Here is a 16,055-nt window from a genome sequence, read left to right on the forward strand (position 1 = left end):
AATAACTTCAGGTCGACAAATAAGTTACATCAAAAGCTGCTTTATGTGGGAGACAAATTGAGGAAAATGAGTTTGTGTAAATATGGCTGAATCAAGCTTTAGGGCATTCTGAACATGCTGCTTCTCATCCCTCTCAGCAAGATCTGAATTATTGGTAATGTTTAGCTACTTGTTTGCTGTTTAAAAAAAAAATATATATATATATATTTTTTTTTACATTTGGTTCCATTATCTGCACTGAATTTTTTATTTTTTTTATTTGAATCAATACCAACTGTGTTTTATATTCTATGTGTATATGTTTTTGTACAATAACTGCCTTTGATGGTGCAATATTGGCTTTCGACCTGCTCTCTCAAATGAAAAGGCATCGAACCATTAAACACATTATCATAAGCAAGGTGGGATACGTATGTGGGATGACGATTTCTACAAGCAGTGGTGGAAGGAAGTGAGACAGAACAAATCACTTAAAGCTGTTTTTCAACCGGTTTAACACAAAGACCCCCACGCAGCTTTTCCACAGCTCGTGTTTGGCCATCTTGACCACATTTATGGGTCTGCCCACACACAGCCGCCTCCTCAACACGCTGCTTTCCTCAATCCTGTCCTGGGGACCTCACAGCCTGTGCATCACTGCCACTGTGGGGGCTTTCCTGTGACTGATGAAACCACCTACTCAAACACTGCGCCTCAAACAAGCTTGGATGACCTTTAGCCATCCAAACCATCAGGATTACTATAGAAATGTTTTAGAATATCACACCGCTGATTTTATTCAGTTAAGAGAATTTACTCAATTAGAAAGACATGCTCGTTTGCTTTACAACAAGTGTAGCGTTGCTTAAGGGGGGTTTGAATTAAAGTCCAATTGCACTTTGGTTGGTGCTAGATTGGATCGGCCCGAGGCATGCTCTGTTGTGGATGGTTGATGATTCTCTGCTGTGATTGGTTGTGACGTTGTGAAGCTACAGGCAGAGAATTTTAAACACTTTCTGTGTGAAACAAGCGAATCCGATTTCAAAAATGTCAAACAAGGCGCTCCGTCGATCCCGACTCTTTTATGAAAGGAGTGGAGGAGAAAGTGAACTGCCTGTGCATCTGATCCATACCTTTATGAGCATGTAAAATTCTACATCCAGCTCCTCTCCTCCATCAAGACATGTTTAAATGTCAGTGCTCGAGTTTGAGCATTAAACCCCTGTGTGGAACTTAAGAAACTTTATCGCATGTGCATCCAGGATCCATAAGTTGGCTTCTTTTCTTGTTATGGAAATTGCAGCATGATGTTGTCTGCTTAGATGTTTGTACAGATTACCATTTTTTTCACTGTGTATGTTTGTGTCACTGAAACGTTTTTACTAAGCTATAAAACTGACAAACTATGAAATAGAAAGAAAGAAAAGAAATGATGGACTGTGTTTTTACGTTTTATGTGAAGCAATTACCGTTTTCTAAATTGTCACTCAAAATATAGGCTGTAAAATTGTCCATTAATTCCATTGCCTATAATTTTCTTTCACGTGGTTACACAGCTGCTGTAACCATGCCTTCAATCAGGGGTGTTTTTCAAATTTATTTAGACTATCTTTTAGTGGCAAAGCAGTTTGAAAAAAAAAAAAAAAAAAAAAGACCCTTTGGAATGAACACAGAGCATCCCTGTGTCTCATCCAATCGATGTTGCCATCTTGGACAAACACAAAGTTGTCCAATTGTGTCTTCCGGTCTTGTTTAATAAGTACATTCAGAAAAAGTCAGAAATCGAAGCAAACATTTTTTTGCACATATGAACAGGACCATCTTTACCAGTTCTTATAGGGCCCAGGTTGAAAAATAGATACGTTTACCATTAAATATAGAAAAAGTCAAAAATAACTACAAGTAGAAAACAGAACTGGTTTGCTTCATTTACATGGAACTCAAATCAGTAAGGTTGTTTTTTTTGAGGGGATTTAAATCCCTGCCTCCCCTTACAATGGCCTGCACCTTATATGTCTTCTATTCACTCCAAACACGTTCCCACAGTGTGCATGCGTCGCAAAAAAAAGTGGCAGGTGATAACAGACAAAGCGAAGGCCGAGCTGCACCCCCATTCTAACGTATCTGAATCACCCGTCTGTGTGCAACCTTACGTGGATGTCCTTCGCTACAGAAAACCCTCTTGTGTGGTCCCCGTAAGAAAAATGGATGGTCCAGTGCCTTCAGTAAGACTATCAGCCAGTGACACTCACTTCTTTTGAGAGGCTGGTCCTGCAGCACTTCTGACACCTGCTGAGGGTTTCCAAGGACTGTTTAATTTGCATATCATGCTTATACGGGCATGGATGTTAGCCTCATATTGCTCCTTGGGGCTTTATCTCAGAGAGATTAGTCTGGACACGCAGTAAAAGCCATGTTCAGTTTTTTTTTTTTTTATGGCTTGTGGCCATAACAGCACACAGCCCCTTACAGCCCAGAATAAACTCTTACTGCCAGTATGGCAGAGCAGGACGATGAGAAATCGTTTGAATAAAGCTAAATAAAAAGATATGATACTGTGATATCGAGGATGATTCCAGGCTCATTAGTGGTGCTCTCCTTTTGATAGTGAAAATAACCCGTGACAGCATCAATCTGGGCATTAGGGGGATGTTTGATCACAGATGGGCTTTGCTCTTTACAACAAAAGAGCCTCTGGTATGAATTCTTCCCAAACTTTATCCAAATGACACATAGTACATGAAAAGAACACGTGTAGGTTTTCAAAAGTACAAAATATTCAATTCAACTCGAAAAGCGCCGAATCACAACACAGGTTATGACAATGCACTTAACGCAGTAAAGTTCTTACAACAGATCTGGACAACATTATACAAATAGGAAACCTAGGTTATGTAAAATTTTTGAAAATAAATAGCTTGAATATAAGGAGCAAATAGTCAACATTCAATTGTTGGTGATAACATATAACTTGGGCCTATGAAAGGCAGAACATTCGTGAAAGCAAAAATATATTCCTGACTAAATTATGAGATTTAGTGAAATCTGCATTAAGACTGAGCCATAACATGACCCGTAATGAAACAGAACTCTATTATTAATGATAATAAACAGATCAGTAATTGATTCATTCCTTAAATACATATCTGTTCTATTAACACCCCATCACGCTACAGAAACTTAAACGTATATTGTGATAATTATCAATATTGATCAAAGTATTGTGATCATATTCTTGCCATATCACAAAACCCTATTCTCCACCAGCTATTTTCCAGCAGCAGAGCATGGTTATAGGAGGGTAAAGGAGGTTACCACGACGCTTCACCTTTATGAGATCTGATGCAAACCACAATCTTATTGTCTTCTGCCCTTTATAAGAATAATTTGTTAGTACTGTTGCAGCACACATTGCAGAGAGGGACCAGGATCCCCGCAGGCACAATGATTTCTCATTTTTACATTCAATTTGCTGGATGAATGAGATGTCGGACTCACCGAGAGAGTAGAAAACCAGCAGTGATAAACCAGCCTAGGAGGAGTCATGCTGCACGTATTGTGTATCTGCAGGACCTTGAGTGTACTCTCATAGATAGATGGGACCCCCACCTGACCCACAGGCTGTTCACACGTCTAGGATATGTGGTGATGTTTTGATAAAGCATTTGAACACAATAGTCCATCAACATCTTTTACCACAGAGGAGTGCTCAAAACTCTCGACTATGACACTTTTCACAAAAGAATGTGCGATGGCAGACGCTGCAGTGATACTCACAAAATAATTTTATACACGTTTGAATTTTGTATGTGTTTTTAACACAGCAAAGAGTCACAATTGTGTTTTATATTACATTTACTTTAGTGTGACCTGACTTCCTATACCTAAGAAATATACTTTTTCCCTTTTTTGACAAGAGTCAGATAAAACGTTTGATATCGTACTCACCAAAATGACCCAAACACGAGTTAACAAAGGAAAATATTAGCAGTTTTAAACTTAAATCCACTTCTACATCCACTATTTTTCACAGTAAGAGCACAGCTAGGGAGCTTAGATGATATTATCTTACACATCTACAGTATTATGAACCTTACTATTGACATTCAAGAAAATGATCATAGTCTCGAAGCTACAACCTCAACTGTCAACCTCAAATCAGTGATAAAAAAAAAAAGTGTGCACCTACTGGGACAGTCTCAGGCTAGCCAGTTATAACATCAAGCAAACGGTGAAAATCACAAAGACCCTCAGCAACCTGCTTCATAAATGATTTCAGTCTCAGAGGGGGAGAATGTTGATGAGAATGACATCCCATTGCACCCCTGATACACACACATAGTCACACACAAACTGTAAACTCTCACACAACCCCTTTGGATTTTTTTTTTTTCTCCACACCTATTTTAAACCAAAGCAAACAGCCAGACTAAAAAAAAAAAAAAAAAATCTAAAATAAAAAAAAAACAGCAGTCCAATATCAAAACTTGATAAGCAAGCTGACTGAGAGTGAAATTACTCATGAGCACACTTCGACACGTTCGGATGATATTGGAACGCTCACGTAAAAGACCCCCTAAAGCTTCCATTTACCACCTGCTACTAATACTCACACAATAACATCAGCTAAAATAGCAGTAGTAATCCCACAAGATTGTCACTGCTTTTTTTTTTCTCCACCTTTTGCTCTTTGAAAGAAGTTCTTAATACAAAGTTCTCTGCTCAGTCTGCCTAATAAATATCTCAAATTACAATAACTGTAACTGACCTGTGGCTTTTGTCTAATGGCCAGGATATGTACTATTAAGATATCAGAGATATATTTTTTATTTGGTCAGATAGTATTTCGCAAAGAAACATAATAAAACCACACTGTATTTCTGAAACGGGTCTGGCATTGTGTCATCGCATGTGGGAGGACGATGCTAATTTGCCTAATTGACCAAAACATTATACAGAAACGTTCCATAAAGAGTCACCTCCTGGGTTATTTTACAACGCTTGAATTAAAGTACTTGTTTCCTGTTAATTCAGGCATTTCTGGTTGATGTAGATCGTCATTTACTTCCTGTAACACTACAGGGTTTGGTGCTGGAACACAAAACCTTTGAGAAATCATGCACGGTTCATGTGTAGATATCCAAACACATGCTCTGACTGAGATGAAAAAGAAAAAACATTTCATGAATTGTATCGCAATTGGATTTTCCAGGATGTCCATATGTGATACGAAGCTGAAAGTGGATTACTTGAAATGCAGAGATAACTCTACGTCTGTTTTTTATAATCCAGACTGTGTGATTTACATGCGGAGCCATGAGGAAAAACGGTAACGAGGATTCACATTTGAACAGTTAAAGAGGCAAAAGCCATGCGAGCAGAAAATAAATAGCTGATTAACTGGATGTCACTTTGTGTTTATTTTGCAAAATTCTGTTTATATCTTAATTGTTGTCTGATTGTTATCTTTCATGGTTTTCTGAGTTTCAAAAGGTCACAAATTGCATCAAAAATAAAAACAAATTAAACTGTTGCTTGAAAAAGACACTTTACATGATTGTATAATGTCATCATGTGTTTTGATGCACCACCACGTCTGAAAATGTCTTTTTTATTCCATAATAATTGGAGTCAACGTTGCAAAGTGTTTGTCAGTCAAGTATTGCTTCTCATTTGCATAAGTGCATCATAAACATAACTATAATGTGTTTGTGTGCTTATCGTTGCATTGCAGCTATACTGCGCTAAAAGGTTGCTTTACATTGATTTCAGTTTGAATTGTTTTAGTTTTTCCTCTTTATTTTATTAGGTAACAGTTAAATACAAAATATTCAAAATGCACAAAATATGCAAACTGGCCTCAGGTAAAAGATCAGCATTTTGGGAAAAATACCGACTTCTACCGTTCTCTTTTCTCTGCGCTAAACGGAACCACTGCCAGCCTTCAGTTAGCGTCGCTTAACACAAAGACTGAAAACAGGGAAACTTCTAGTTTACGACAACTCCAAGAGCCGTAGCTGCTGTAGCTGAAGGCTTTTCATCAGTGTCAGGAGACGGGAAGAAAAGGAGGGGGCATATTGGAGTATGCTGCTTTGAAAATGTGCTCATGCATATATTGTAGAGGTGTAGTTGGACAGAGTGTACGGAAAGAAGTAGGTCTGTAAACTCCACAAAACCACTCCTCAAAGCTGTCTTTCTGAGATGTTTTTTTTTTTTTTTTTGGTATCTTCAAGTCATGTCCCAGCTCAAGTTTGCATGAGGTAAATGCAAGTCAAGATGCCAGTCTTTCTAATCTTTGAATGCTGACCACATCCATTTTGAAAATGATGTGGCAGTAATTTCCAAATTTTTTTTTCCTTTAAAGCTGTTTTTACATCGCTGAATCCATGCCTCTTCACTGCATTTTAATGGAGCTTTAATTAAATAGCAAAAGCTTGTGTTACTAAAGAAGCGAGATGCAAATTTTTTTTTCACTCTCCAAACTGCTGATCTCACACCTTTGAATCTTACATAGGTCATTTGGAGGACTGAGAATTAAACACGTTTCTGGTGCTACCATTAGCACAGCAACTGTGTGCTCTGCCCTTTAAGAAAATCAGAATAAAATTGATCAGTACGACTAAATAATGCATGTTATTTGCCACAACTGAAAACACAGTGGCGCGGCAGTGGCGCCTCACAGCAGGAGGGGTCAGGGTTTTGAATCAACCGGCTGGCGCTGGAGAGCTCTGTGTGAGGTTGGGTGGGGTTCCTCCCACTGTACAAAGAAAATGCAAGTTCGATTTTCTGGGGACTTTAAGTGTGAATGGAAATGGCGGGCTCTGTACGTGTCAGGCCTGTGATTGACAGTTGACCAGGGGCGTACTCTGGATAGGCTTCAACCTATCCTTAACAATCCTTATGGATGTGTGGACATAGCTGATTGGACCAATATTTCTACACTGAATGCAGTCATGAAATGAGTCATATGTTTGCCAAATGGGATGAAACCTGACTCATAGCATGGTGTTGTAAGAAGCATATAGAAAAGTAGGCGTCAGAAATTGTCCATATTTTAACAATTTGAGGGCCAGATCTATCTGGCAACTGGTTAGTTTTGCGACTGTCCTGTTCTTTTGTGGCAAACAGCTTATTACAACCAACAGTTATGTTTTAAAGTGGTGCTACCTCATAGCAATAGAAATATAGAGCATTCTCTAAAGCAATCACAGAGATAATGACAACCTGTTGTCCTGGGGAAGGGATGCAGTTCCAATGACATCTATGTAATGTTAGTTTTTCGATTAAAGGAGCAGAGGCATTGGGCGGATGGTTTGATATAACAGCACACTTGGCTTACAGGAGACCAGTGTTTGTTTCCCGTTTACAACCGCAAGTCTGGATAGCTTTTGAAAGCTATGTTGTGGGTCGAATTTTAAGGGAAGGAAAAAAAGAACAACCTTGTTTGCGTGGGAGGACTTGTTGTTTTTAACTGTTCATGAATTGGAATAAAACTGATTATTATCATATTTAGTTTTAAACATCAGAACAGCTTTCCACTGTTAATAATTTATATCTTTACTATTTTATTTATGCATTTACCTTCCCACTTGGTGAATCTATTGTCTTTACCGATTCTAATCAGCGGACAGAAAGAATAAATTCTTTGTAGAAATGTTTTGCCCGAACACAGGCAGACTATTATTCAGGTTGCTCCGATGCCTGACATGGAAATATAAAAAGGTTGGTGGGGCAAATTCAGTCAAAATGAGTTTTGTACCAGACGGAGATGTGCAATTACACTGAGCATACAGCTTTACGCTTCCACATTCTGTGCCGCTTTTATATAGTGTGTTTATTAATATACAGCATTGATTAAGTTTTGTGCAGTAGTCTATTTAAGACGCCATCTGCTCGGAACCAAGAGTAAGAGTAATTAAAACAAGCTTGCTGCTTAATAGAATTCAGCGAAAAAACAAAACAAAAAAAACTATTTGTGAACCACTCTTCTTTATGGTTTTTATCCCTCAGCCAATTACATTTTATCCTCGACAGCATTCAGAAAAAGTGTATGGTCTGGTGAGCCAAACCTGATAACACTCAGCCAATTCGGATATACAGAGCCCCCGATGTGAGACCGCCTGCAAACATGTCTATACGAGCCAATTCAAATCTGCCCTAATCTTCCTGGGATCTGTTATTACCAATACTTGCATATTCAAGGGCTTTACATGCAGCCATTTTTAAATCAGTATTCAGTATTCACTCGCTAATGCAACAAATGGAAAAGCGGCACACGGGCAAATTAAAATTTTAAGATGCGGTCTACTGCGGATCCATGTGAGGTGGTACGCTGATGTGTTTTATGGGACCTTTGACAGCCTGAGCTTGTCATTTGAATGTGACACTGCCCTGTGGATTTTCCAGAAGGCTGAACCCAGTGGGTTCATGACAGTGTCCCTGATCCAAGCTACTCACTCAGACACTCGTTGGCGGAGTCCCCCGTGGCCCGGGCCCAGGGTCTGTCCTGGTAAAAAGGGTGACATCTCTGGCAGTCGTCTCCCACTGTGTGATGTTGGCAAGCGCAGACCAGGCCACCGCGTTCCCCCTCAACACACTCGCTGGCATGGCCGTTACACTTACATCTGAGGGAAATATAGATAGTTAACTAAATCTGCAGGAATATACTTTCCTCTTTTTTTTTTCTCTCTCTCTCTCTGCTTCTCTTCATGACACAAGTGCAGACACACAGTAAGTGGGGTGGGGGTAAAGTGAGAAGGTATTTCCACCGTATGGAGTTGTCACTTCCTATTATCTTTCACCGGCAAAAAACATGGCCTGAGATGAGGCAGGGTTTTTATTCCCCTTCAGCAACTGCACTTTTCAACTGTGTTAATGTGCCGTTGCTAATACACTCACACTGTCCCCGAGTAGCAGCAACAAGCTGGTACAGTACTGGATCTCTAGCAACTGAATTTGTATGTGCATATGAATACTTATATAAATTTATGAGATAAAGATCAGTTTTCACAGTGTAGTCATTATCTACTAATTTCCTCACCCTCTGCTTGTGGAAAACCTATCATTTCCTCTGAAGCATGGTGACAGCCAACGCCTTTCTGTGTGAGCACCGTGTCCTGACAGTGTGGCTGGTTTTGTCAAGTTGCTGCAGTAGGGGACAGGGACTTGTCGCTGAGTGGCATGCTCTGTCAAATTTAGCCAGCTGTCCTGGAACCAAATGCGATGCTTCCCTGAGGCTCAGAGCCGGTTTATTTCTGTTGTCGCTGAGACGACATCAACCTAGTAACTCCAAAGTGCCTCCAATCCTCATATCAGACCCTTCCTAGACTGAAGGTGTGACTATTCCAACTGAATATATCATGAGGGTGTTGACCTCAGGAGAACAGGCAGCGTACTGTATACAGCGCAGTTCAAAAAGTCATGTGCAATAAGTTGAGCCCTCATGTAACACAACAATAAAAAAACAACTAGACCTTTTCCACATATGTGGACTGTTCAACCCGGTGTCACGGCAAAACGTGAAATAGCCACGCCGGCCCACTACAGCAAAACGTGAAATAGACACGTTTTGGCCTCACTAGGCTTGACAGTTTCACGTTTTCCTGTAGTGGATGAAAATGAAACCTAATGCATGCATAGAGCCATGTGATTTAGAAGAAAATAACATTTTTAGGAAAAACACATGGTTGGGGTTTGTGATAAAAACATGGTTGAGGTCGGAAAGAGAGAAACAAATCTCTGATTCATGCCACCAGGCCGCCCCTCCGGGCTCCTAATACCGCCGTGAAACTGTCATGCCTAGAGAGGCCAAAACATGGCTACCTCACGTTTTGCTGTCGTGGACGTGTGTGTCTATTTCACGCTTTGCCGTGATACTGGTTTGGGACCGTTTCCTTAATGAATCTAGCACATTTTTAAGCTTCATTTAACATCTCTTTTCTGACCACACCCACACTGTTACACACATTTGCACCCTGAAGCTACTTTGTACAGCTGCAGTCTGACCTGCTGGCCGCTGGCAGCTCTAGTGGAGCAGTTGGGGTTAAAGGTCTTGCTCTAACGAGGGAGGGGGAAATGCTACTTTTTTAATTTCCCGTAAAAGGTCCGAAGTTTGAACCGGCGAGTCATAAGAATGTTTCTTTAACCCCGAGGCCACCACTGCTGTTTTCTAGCAGTCCACCTTTGGTTATAATCTCATCGATATTGAATTGAAAATCACTAGGATTTTTTGGGGGGAGGGCGATGGGGGGGTTTACAGCATCTGACTAGATGTGTACTGTGCTGTAAAAGCATGTGTACTTGCACGGAAAGCACTCGTATAAGGCTAACATGTTGCCATGCGGGTCTCTCCCACAGGTTTTATGACATTGGTGGGTAATTTGTCACGCCGCTGCAGTGATCCTGAGTGTTTATGACAGGTGTCAGATCAAGTTTGTGTTCTTACTGAATACTTCGTTTCAACTACTTAATTGTCCACTTCTATCAGCAGCACCTAGGTGCAGTCCGGTTCTTGGTGCCACGTCCTCTCTCATTACTGTGAGCAATAAAACAAAAGAAGTGGAAGGAGGATGGAGGATTATCTTGGTTTACTCTCATCTGATGGCAACTTGACAGACAGCGAGAAACCCAGGATATGGTGTTGATTGCTTGTCATGTTTTCAACACACACACAATCCATCTGTGTTATTCAACCCCGTGCCCCAAAAATGATGTTCATGTACAACCGATTTACATTTCCGAATATGTTTTGAAGAAAAGGCAACGCTATCCAGATATTTTCCTTGATCGGCACAACAAGGTTATTTCAGTTTTTTCTGAATATGTAAATTGTTCACTGCAAATGTAAAAGATTCGTAAAGTACAGATTCACACATGCAGTTGGAAAAAAAAAATATGGTGTGTAAGTATTAAACATTTCAGAAAAAAACGCAGCATGACTTTTTTGTGGAGATCACATTTTCTGGTGTCGCTTACCTGCCGCCCACAGAGAAATCAGAGATGGCATAGAAGTACGAGCGCAACACTTTGGCGTCCTTGAAAAACTCGTCTCCAAAGGTGTTGAGCCGGTCTAAAGAGATGAGCAGGTCTGTGGCGGTCACCCATTCCTGGAAAAGAAAAAAAAAGGGTAGAGAAGAAGGAAGAGACGGAGATAAAAAAAAAAATACAGCTTTGACGGCACTTAAAGCGAAAGTGAACCGTAAGGGGCAGTGTGTTGGCTGAAAGCAGACAGGAAGTAAAACACTAACTGCACTTAGGTTGAGAGTGGCAAAAAAGTCAAGGCAGCAAAAGTTGACAGGGCAAAGAAAAGATGAAGTTGGAAAGAAGTTGGATCAAGAGATGGGGTGATAGTGTAATGGCAGGGGAAAGGCAGGATGTAATGGGGAGATAATGAGTGCGGTGTAGGAAATTGAGTTAATGTCAGAGAGAGAGAGAGGGGTGAAGAAAGAAGGGGATTAATGGAGACAAAAGCTGAAATATGAAAAAAATAATAAGAAAAGAGACAAAACTGCGGCACTACTTCAGTATAATGGATAGCACTTGGCAAAGCTCCCACCCCCGATATGATTTAAGCTCCTCTGTTTGAGTCTACAGCAAAGGTAAAGACAGAATGAAGCGGGTAAGGGAGAAGAAAGTGTGGAGGGATAACACAAACAGTGGAACAGCAAACGGGAGGTACAATAGAAGGCTGAGAGATAAAAGTGAGGCCAGGTAAAGAGAGAACAAATGACATCTTTTAGCCGAGAACAGAACCAACTTTAAAACAAATAGCTGGCGAGAAACTTTCTGTCTGTTTCTTGGCTGGTTTGGGACTCGGTCCTGGAAAAGCCTCCACGTTTTGAAGCGTCTCCCCAGAGATGCCTTTGAAGTGTGGCAACGGGAGACGAGGAGACCAGAGCAGACGGGCCTCAGACTAAAAACATGGGTAATGATTTCATTCATTCACGTTTTTCTCAGGCACGACATTTTGTATTACTGGATACATAGTACCTATCAAATAAGAAATTGTTTTGCCCTTTTAGAGTACACTCTAAGAAGTAAAATAAACTTCTAGAGTGTATACTCTATAATTCATGCTTATGCTAGCAACATGGCTCCAAATTATGGAAAATTGTTTCAGACGGTCCTGCAGTGCCCTTGCAAAATAGCAGTGGAGGAGAACTTTCTTTGATGGAATATTTGAGACATGGGTAAGAGAGCATTGGTATTAAAATGCCTAAATAAGAAAAGACCAAAAAGAACCAAGCAGGCCTGCCTTATTGCACTATTCAAATTTTCATCAAAACTTACCATTTTCAGTTTGTAGTTTGAGAGCTTGGAGGTTGCTTTTCTCATTTTTGGTAAAAAAAAAAAAAAAAAAAAATCATAAAAAATGCAGACATTAATTCTCCATCCGCTAAATCAGATTAGCCTCAGCTGTACGTCATGTTTAGTGCTAATTAGCTTGTGTTTATATTCTAACATGCTAAACTAAGATGATAGCATGATGATATTACCAATTTACCTCAAAGCCCCACCGAGACTGAGAACAGCCGCAGAGAGTAGCGAGCGTAGCTGTAGACTCTTGTTTTCGACTAATTTCCTACGTCTCTGGCATATAACGAATTCATGTGGCTATCTGGGCTTTCTGGATTTGCAGAGACGTAACTTGAGACAGACAGTTATAGTCCTGTTCATATTTTTGTAAAGATTACGGCTGTAAAAATGGGAATGTGTGAAAATAACAGAGCACATGCTCCATCAATGGCTGCTTGTTCGCAAAGGTATTTTATTCCTTTGTTCATTTTTCATGCAAAGAAAAAAAAATGTGTTAAAAAGATACAGAAAGACAAACGTAAATAAATGCAGTTGTTTCTTCTACAAAAAGGCCCATTTATGTTAAATCTTGTGTCAGAAAAGAGAGCAAACGTTTCAAAGCAAACTCTGCTCCCAGCTGCCTCACAAAGGAACAATTTCCATTAGTTGTTGTGTTGCAGACCGACTAAGTCTAAACACATTTTACAGTTTACAGGATAAGTACATAGAAAAGCATGAAAACATCCAGGATAATCCTTTTAATGTCAGAATTTATCAAAATTCACAGTACTGAATTAGCATTGGGCAAATTTTTCCCTCCTCTTGCCTCCTAATAATTATTATTATTACAGATAAGAATGACTTTGTTCAGCAAGAAAGGAGAATGGCTTAATTGGTAGATAGCAAGAAATGAAATGAAGGTGACACTGCTGAACCCTCTGAGGCCCTCTTCACTGGTACCTCCCTGAGATCTTGCTCAGCTTAAAATAGCCTGAGCGGCACTGCAGCCAAAGTTTAGGACTAAATTATCTTTTGAAGAGCTGCTTCTCGCGGGCTCTCTTTGTGCTGTCAGCGTGACCGCCGTCCTCCTGTTTCAAAGGAGAAGATTTAGGGGATTTTAGACCGCCTGTGTGGTGGTGCCTGCAGTTTCACAGACACATACTGCCGAGGCATCGAGAGTTTGTAGCCCCTAATTTGAAACATCTGGTTTTAATATGCTACACGTGTTCCTGACTGGTTTAACCCTTGTGTGAAGGGTGTCAGCGTGACTACTGGACTTCAGTGCCACTTGTGAGAAGGCACTTGAGAGTAGAGTCAGCAATGTGCAATTGTTGAAGCAGAAAATAAAAATCTCTTAATTAACAGTTCTTTATGACAAGGGAAGATGATTTTTTTTTAATTTTAACAAGCCCACCTGGTGGCTCATTTCAGCAATAATCTGACGGCTGTGCTTTTAATGGTCCGACCTGAAATGCTGCCTCGCTACCGTACCTCTTTATTTTCCTTTCTGCCTACCATATGTCTGCACTCCCCCTTTAGCTGCAGTGCACTTAAGTATTTCCAGACGGCACCGCGCTTTGAACGCATATTGAGGCCTACAGAGCTGCTATTTGGTGGCGGCCGTAACGGCGTTGGAGAATTGAGAATAGTTGGCTGTCGTGCTGTTGTTCCGGCACTTGCTTATCGACTTTGCACCTGCTTGACATGGCTCTACCGGCTGATGGGGTTTGGATGACACTGAATGGCCCTGATGCCCTGTGAAAACAGATGCTCATTCTTCATTTTGTGTTATCCTACCTTGATATGACATGATTTTTATCCATGGCTTGGATATAAGAGGAGCTGTGGTGCACAGAGGATCTGATACGAGTCCCATCCAGTGGACCATGCCTACAAAAGGACCTCAGATACATCTTCTCTTTCAGTGCTCATCTTTTTCTACCTTCGCTTCCATGCTAAATCTTTCCAGTATCGCGTTATTGCAGAGTCCACCCTGCTGAAATATAATTACATGAGTGTGATGTCTTCATAATGTCCCCATAATGTCAAAAATCCCCCTATGCACAGGATTACAGAAAGGTCACAGAAATGGAAACAAGTGGTAGTCTGACAAAGAAGCAACGCAGTGGAAAGCAAAGGCCAGATGTCAGTGAGGTCAACTCTGTTGTACATCCAATTTATATCCAATTTATATCCAATTTTTAGTGTGTTAAAGTTTTCCAAAGGAGAATATTAGATTCGTTTGTCTGGACTTATTCTTAAAGATTAAGTTGACTAAAACTAAAGAATGGAGTCTCCAACCAGGGACAGCTGCGCTAATTTGAACGAGAATCTGTGCATCTGTTACTAATGTGTGTACGACGACGATATTTCTTTCACGCATTGCGTCTGTCGCTAAGCGTTGGGAAGCAGACTTTTCGTATGCCTTCTCAACGGTGACAGCAGCAGCCGGAGGTATTATGTTTTTGGGTTGTCCATCTGTCCGCGCCGTGCTCGTGAACGCGGTAACTCAGGAACGCCTTGACGGAATCTCTTCAAACTTGGCACCTATGTTCACTTGGTCGTAAGGAGGAACTTATTCGATTTTGGTTGCCAAAGGTCAAAGTTTAAAGGTCACAGTGAACTCACAAAACATGTTTTTGGCTTTAACTCAAGAATTAATGTTGTAATGATGGCAAAACTTTCACACAAAGGCCTCACGGGATCAAATGAGGGAGTGATTACATTTTATATGCCAAAGGGCAAAGATCAATGTTATTCTGACGTCATAATGTTTTACATAAAAACCTTTTCTGGCCAATAACTCAGGAACGCGTTGGGAGATTGTGATCACACTTCACATTTCATTGGATGCAGAATTGGTGACACTAAAAATAGTGAAACTGTGGTGGTTTCATAGATCTAGAAGTTGAAGAGAAGTGTGACGCATCCATGTTTTACAAGCGTCTTTGCAGCAACATCTATATTTGAAGCTTTGCCTACTGTCAGCTTTTTTTTGCCAAGCATGTAAATACATATAAGGATTCTTACCAAGTCTTCACAAGATAAATGAGTCTGGAGAGATACGGATGTAAACTGTGGTTGGCAGAGGTACTCAACCACCAGGCAGTTTTCTAGTTTTTTTCTGTTTTAATGTGATCTAATCTAGAGACTTAAGTTTTTTATTTTTGAATGACAAGAAAAGGGTTAATGAGCATGATCTGCCATTTTCTTAAATTATTAAATAAATCATTACCACAAACTGATGATCATCAAGGCTAAAATGCATGGGATTTCATGCCTTTACTAATGAAGGGTCACTGTGGACATTGACATTTCATAGCTCTTGATTCCAACCTCCAGTTCATCACACACAGCTATGATGATGGAAGGATTTTAAATGCATGTTTATTATTTAAAAATCCTAAAGCAAATACTCGCCTACATTTATCACAGAGTACGAGACCATTATCATATGGAAGAGTTATTAGTTATGCTTGGTAGAACAGCGCTAATTGTGTAAGGAAAAGCAGACATACTTCCAAATATCACTTAAGGCACTGAAAGGAAGCAGTTTCTAAGGGTTAATTAGTAGTCAGCCCATTACTTATTATTTGTGCAAACCACAGCAAAAGCTTAATTAACTTTGATTCCTTTGACTCCCTTTGAATCTGGGCTCACAATACTACAATGATGCTGACTTAGGAATAGGCGTTGGGAGTGGCAATGAGCCAGGCCTTTGCTTAAGACGATGACTGTCTAATGATCAAGTGAGCCGGCACGGAACCCCCCCCCGCACACGC

General features: G+C 40.3%; 1 protein-coding gene across 1 annotated transcript in view; it reads right to left on the reverse strand.

The window, feature by feature from the left end:
• lamc3 (laminin, gamma 3) overlaps positions 1-16,055 on the reverse strand; it is a 98,560-nt gene that overhangs the window by 63,196 nt on the left and 19,309 nt on the right. Inside the window, exons 3-4 of the mRNA XM_069700799.1 lie at positions 10,954-11,084; positions 8,437-8,603 (exon numbers count right to left, since the gene is read on the reverse strand). Coding sequence (XP_069556900.1) covers positions 8,437-8,603; positions 10,954-11,084 — 298 coding nt within the window. The remainder of the gene's footprint in view (positions 1-8,436; positions 8,604-10,953; positions 11,085-16,055) is intronic.

The sequence above is a fragment of the Brachyistius frenatus genome, unplaced genomic scaffold (genome assembly GCF_029030835.1).
Source record: "Brachyistius frenatus isolate BFR_SWC_R1_liver_20210118 unplaced genomic scaffold, ASM2903083v1 Contig_35, whole genome shotgun sequence".
Lineage (NCBI taxonomy): Eukaryota > Metazoa > Chordata > Actinopteri > Embiotocidae > Brachyistius > Brachyistius frenatus.